Here is a 5889-nt window from a genome sequence, read left to right as displayed (position 1 = left end):
TTATTATCATCATCATCATCATCATCATCATCATCATCATCATCATCATCATCATCATCATCATCATCATCATCATCATCATCATCATCATCATCATCATCATACTTAATTTCTCCCATTATTTTACTTGTGGTTCAACTATATAAATCGTACCTTGCCGTTGTATTCTTGTATGCTCAAAACACACGATCTCATAATTCTCATTCATGTTTATATATATGTAAATGTTTTTCATTTATTCCAGCATTTACATGACTTTGCAAAGAGATCACATGGGATCCTAAAATCAAGTAATGAATGGAACCATGCTAGTATTTACTATATATTGTTCACAAGTATCAAGAGTTTCAATTAATTAAAAGATCAAGTAAAGCCTTTTGTGCCCAATACAAACATCAAGAAAATAATTACTATCATCACAATTATTATTGAAAGTTTACAATAAACGAATACTAACTCTCCCAAACACCCCTCCAAAGACATTTTAAAAAATAAAAATCAAACAGCCTCCCAAATTTCCAATCTAAACAACAACGAGATCAAATAGCACTTCTAAACTCTCCTATCTAGAGATAAAATTCACATGGCCAAAATTTTAAAAAAAAGAGCCAAGCTGAAATCAAAGCCTTTGATATCCAATTCTGTACCAAATCTATTACTCCACATTTGAGAGAGAGAGAGAGAGACTCAACTAAGGTTGCATTGAATACTCATGCTCACTCATGCTGCCTCCAGAGAGTCCCCTCAGCCTCTGCCAAAACTTCCTCTTCCTCTCCACCTTCAAAGGAGCAGAGTTAAACTGCCTCCTAAACGACTCCGATTCGCGAACTCTAAGCGCTGCTGACGAGCTCGACAGATCCACGCCCGACAGCGTTATCTCCGCCCCAAGACTCTGCTCAAACTGCTCATCCACCTCAATGGAGAAGTCATCCCGGCTGACACTTCTGGACGCGGGCTCTCTCGTCTCGTCGAGCTCGTTGCACACGAGCTTCAGCGCTTGGACGACCTCCCCCATGAAGGGGCGATGGGAGACCTCAGGCTGGACGCACATTGATGCTATGGCTGCAACTCTGGCCACATTCTCCAACGGCACAGCTGACTTCAGAGACGGATCGATGATTGTCTCGAGACCTTCCCTCGTTGCGAGGAGAGGCCGGGCCCAAGCCACTAGATTCTCCTGCCCTGGAGGCTGGGATAGGTCGACTGGCTTTCTCCCTGTGAGCAGCTCGAGGAGGACCACGCCATAGCTGTAGACGTCGCTCTTGACAAGGAGATGGCCAGTCATTGCGTATTCGGGAGCTAAGTAACTGCAGCACGGTGAGTGTAAGTTTATCAGACAGTTCTTGAATTTTTGAGTGTTTTCTTCTAAGGACAATTTGAGTTTGTGTATTGTGAGTGTGAAGTGTGTGTTGATTGTGTAATGTTGAGTTTGCAAGTGTGCGCAATGTGCATGTTTTGTGTGAAGTGTGTGTTTGTGCAGTATTGCGTGCATCTGCACGCATTGTGTGTGCAGTATGAGGTGTTGCGTGTTTTGTGTGTGCAGTATTGTGTAATGTTTAGTGTGTGCGCGTAGTGAATGTTACGGAGATGCCCGAATTTAAAGGGTCTTACCCGAAAGTTCCCATGACATGAGTCGAAACGTGCTTGTGTGCTTCATCCATGGCTGCTCTAGCCAACCCAAAGTCAGAGACTTTAGGCGTGTAGTCGTGCTCAAGCAAGATGTTGCTGGACTTGAAGTCCCGGTGTATGACACGTGGGCTCGAGTCCTCGTGCAAGTAGGCCAGCCCCCTGGCTGAACCGAGCGCGATTTTCATCCTAGCTGACCAATCAAGAGGAGCAATCTCCTTATCAACCCCTGCATATGTAACATTTGAGGATCCGTTCGGTACTATGGAATTGGAATTTCGTTCAAATTTGAACCTAAACTGACCATGTAAATGAGACTCGACGCTGCCATTGGGGACGAGCTCATAGACGAGGCATCTAGAGTGTGCATCAGGGCATATCCCTATCAGCTTGACAAGGTTTCTGTGGTGGAGTCTGCCAAGCATCTCGACTTCTGCAAGAAACTCACGGCCGCCTTGCTGATCGTCCCTCTTGAGAACCTTCACGGCTACTTTTCTCCCATCGTCAAGAGTCCCGCCATACACGAGCCCAAACCCACCTTCACCTACGATTCTTGAACTGTCAAAGTTATCCGTGGCCCTTTCCATATCCTCGATGCTGAAGATTTTTGCGGTCCCTGTGAACGCCATAAGGCTGGAGCTGAACGACACGGAGGCTGAGCTCGGCCGGCTCGTTACCTTCAGCAGCCTACCACCACCTGCCAAATCCACATCCCATTACATCATTTCATTTCAATGAACTTTCATAGTATCTGAATCATTTCTTCATAGGCTCAAGCCATACCTGATTCCTTTACTTCCTGTGGCATTATCCCTTGCCGAGCAATGTCGCGCCATTTCGACAGAACCAGCAGCATAAATCCCATACACACTACAAAGGCCGTGACTGATGACAGAACAATTATGATGATCATGTTTCTGCTAGACTTGTTTCTCCTCCCTCTAGGCACATCTGCTCCGAATGGCTTTATTGGGTCGTTGCCACTCGTGCCGCGGGGATAAGGTTGCACGTCGATTGTAGCAGAGCCAGAGGGCCATGCTGGTGGAGATGGCGGTAGGCCTGCGTATAAGCTCACAAATATGAATAAACGGAAAAAATGATCGTATATTCGTATATAACTAAACAGTATTTACAATTCATGTTTGTGTACCTGGATAGTGAACATATAGCACATCATAAACACCAAAAGTGGAAGTGTTGATGGAGAGCTCTTTGCTCCAGAACTTTTTGTAAATCGAAAAGGTGGCAGCAGATGTGAATGCCTCAGCTAGAGGTACCAAATTGATGAGCACAGTGGTTTTCTCCAGCTCTGGATCTGCTGCATCTGCTCCCACGATACGAACTTGAGTTTGATTCAACGGGATAGCCTCAGCGATTTGCTGACTGAGCTCTGATACCATAGGGAAAAATGCATACAGAGAGATATTGAACTGGAGTCTGACTTGAATAGGCCAAACACAAGCACATGCCATTCCGGGTGGTGTGAAGGTCAGCGGCTCAGTGCATGTGACAGATACACATCCTGCAAGATAACGCATAAATCTCGTGTTTTTTCTATGAAACTTATTGAGAAAGAGAAGATTTAAGCAAGGAAAGGTTAAAAACACACACCTTTATTAGGAGGAGGAGGTGGGAGTCCCATACTTGGTAAAGGTGGTAGAGATTTCCTGTTGCTCGCTGAAGGGGAGCTCATTGGAGAAACAGTAGGCGAAAGGGCCGGCCCTGGTAGACAGAGACGAAGGTTTAGTATGCATACGAATCAAAGAAACCAGAGGCACTAGGAGTAGTTAGACTCTAACCTTGGTGGGGTGCAAGAGAAATGTGGTGGATTTTTTTCCTTAAATGGTGTTTGTGATGAGCTGAAACAGGCAACGGAGGCATGGAGTCAGATGGTGTGGAGGGCACATCTGCATTCCGAAAACGGAAGGTCTTGGGATGATGGACTGCATTGAGAAATTTCATACTACATCTCAGTAACTAACAGCAACTCAGACGAGCAACGAGGAGAGGGGGAAGTGTTGGTTACCGTTGCGATGAAACAAAAGTCGGCTTCTGCCTCCGTAGAGACTGAGATCAAGAGGCTCAACTTTGATGGGAAGAAAACCAAGGCCTGCTAAAATGTGTTGCAATAAGTCTTAAAAACGATGAATTCAAGACGAGAAATTTGCCATGGCGAAACTAATCCTAATATCTATGATCCATTCTTCCTTAATCATAAAGAGTTCAACAAATTCAAGAAAAAAAGCAGATTCTTGCTGAACTTACTAAGCACATCATACTAAAACAGAGCATTTTCTATATCCACCAAGAAGGAAAAGTCAATAATTCTCATTCACAAACTACAAAATTGAAACATATGATCAATCAATATTAACCTTCTCTAACAAATAAATGGATCTGAATTCTGGTATTGAATATAGACAACTAGAAAAAGGAAAAACATGTATCCATTTACCAGCAGATTCTTGAAACAAGAAAGCACAGAGAATCACAAAGCTCAACAACAGCTCCATATCTCCCAGCAGAAAAGACTTCCCAACTCAAGAATCACCAATCATTCACTTCCCATTTCAATCAAGAAACAAGCTTTACAGAGAGAGCATAACATGGTTGCATTAAAGGCACAAAGGCTCAGTCCCACATATAATACTACTCGAGTTATGAGAAGACAGTGAAGCAGAAAAAAACATAGGACTGTTAGGTTTGAGGAAAAAGCCAAATTTCAGCTGGAAAATGAAAAGAAACTGATCAAGGAAAGGGGAAACAACAGTACAATCTTTCAGCAATCACTTTTGCAAAAGGGATTAAAGCCTGTATTGTGGGGATCAAAGAGAGCCTGCAGAAATCAAGATTAAAAAGGATAAAATTTGATTCTTGCACCAACAAAAAAATAACATTAATGGGCTAGTTGATGTGTTAGTTGGGACTTAGAAATCTTTGTGCTGTTTGAATTAATGGTGAAAATTGCCTAAACCCCCTTTGAATTTGAGCACCAAAATTCAACATTCCAATAAAACCAGTTACAGGCCACTAGCATAACAGTGACTCTATTTTTGTCAAAGTCTAATCAAATTTTCAACCTGATTTAATAAAACATTCTCCGTTTCTTGAGGTGGAATTCAATAAAGTACTCAAACCTAATTAGTGATTATAACTAGTTAATGCAAACGATTTTGTCATGTAGGCGTTTTCACAAACAGTTTGTGACAGTGAAATTTGATGGATTTTCACAGACAAAGTTGAATTCTCAAATACCTGTTGTTGGCTCTTGACCACTTCCAATAGTGAAAAATGCATTCAATTTACTCATTAAGATAAACAAGAATGTTTTTTTTATTGCATTTATGCATTGTACCTACTTTTTTCTTCTGTTTAACAGTGTCCTTTTCTTCTCTTTGCCTCATATAGGCGTTATATATTTAAATCGCATAATTTTTTATATTTAAATTATGTAATTTCAAGAATTTTAGTGAAACACTACCTTTTTTTGTTTTCTAATCATTATTATTTCATAAATATTATAACTAAAATAAATATACAAAATTAAAGATAAATTATAAACAATGAATTTTAAATAGAGTTGTAACTATATTTTTGTGTCTACGATGTTCGATTTGTTGCATAAACTTGAAATCCCAACGAGACAAGTTAATAATAGAATGTTTCTCAAAAATTTGGGGTTAAGTCATACTTTTACAAAACGAATTTCATATTATTATTATTTAGTTAACAATCAATACACTTTTTTTTGCTTATTTTTGTCACTTTACTTTTCACCTTTTTTTGTTAAGTGAGGATCCAATGCTTCTTCTTTAATGCGTTCTTAAGCATAGGTTAGCTAATGTAGGGGTTACACAAGAGATTTTAATTTTAAAAAATGTATTCAATTAATTTTCCATCTTATATTTTTTTCTTAATCACTTAAACATCAAACATATAAACTAAAAAAAACTTCCTTAATTGAGAAATTTGGCATGGATTGGAAGGACAATGATTAATCAAGTCTTCCCTTTTGATCTCAATGAAAATAATTCAACGTTGTTGCTTTGGAATTTTGACCATAATAATATCATATGAAAAGGGTCACACAAGCACATGTTTGTGGTATGTAAAATTATTTAAATAAATATTGGAGGATGGAGATGGAAAAAAATGAAGTCTTCTTTTTTTCTTTCTTCTTATTTGAAATGAAAAATGTGGGGATAAAAGATTCAATCAATGACATTAATTTCTTGTTGGATTGTCCAATGTCCCCACATGTTA

General features: G+C 39.9%; 1 protein-coding gene across 2 annotated transcripts; it reads right to left on the bottom strand.

Annotated features, from left to right (window-relative positions):
• Window positions 1-391: 391 nt before the first annotated feature.
• LOC121797880 (receptor-like serine/threonine-protein kinase ALE2) lies at window positions 392-4629 on the bottom strand. 2 transcript variants are annotated; one of them, XM_042196638.1, is made up of 9 exons: window positions 4082-4629; window positions 3653-3739; window positions 3426-3569; window positions 3238-3348; window positions 2777-3148; window positions 2410-2685; window positions 1931-2323; window positions 1612-1855; window positions 392-1307 (listed from the first exon to the last, which is right to left on the bottom strand). In XM_042196638.1, exons 1-9 carry the CDS (start codon window positions 4137-4139, stop codon window positions 692-694), a joined length of 2301 nt encoding a protein of 766 aa, XP_042052572.1. In that variant the 5' UTR covers window positions 4140-4629; the 3' UTR covers window positions 392-691. The 2 variants fall into 2 exon arrangements, with proteins under 2 accessions (XP_042052572.1, XP_042052573.1); XM_042196639.1 differs by having other exon boundaries at window positions 3653-3736.
• Between the last annotated feature and the right edge of the window lie 1260 nt (window positions 4630-5889).

This window comes from Salvia splendens, chromosome 4 (genome assembly GCF_004379255.2).
Source record: "Salvia splendens isolate huo1 chromosome 4, SspV2, whole genome shotgun sequence".
Taxonomy (NCBI): domain Eukaryota; kingdom Viridiplantae; phylum Streptophyta; class Magnoliopsida; order Lamiales; family Lamiaceae; genus Salvia; species Salvia splendens.
The sequence above is the reverse complement of the archived record's forward strand: the minus strand, read 5'-3'. Positions and strand labels throughout refer to the sequence as shown.

What these genes read in the sequence shown, in the direction of transcription:
- LOC121797880 (XM_042196638.1), bottom strand. Translation starts at nt 4,139, where the DNA reads ATGGAGCTGTTGTTGAGCTTTGTGATTCTCTGTGCTTTCTTGTTTCAA. An exon ending in GCTATATGTTCACTATCCAG is followed by an intron (nt 2,686 to 2,776) that starts GTACACAAACAT and finishes GCTTATACGCAG; the next exon opens with GCCTACCGCCATCTCCACCA. An exon ending in ACAGGAAGTAAAGGAATCAG is followed by an intron (nt 2,324 to 2,409) that starts GTATGGCTTGAG and finishes TGGATTTGGCAG; the next exon opens with GTGGTGGTAGGCTGCTGAAG.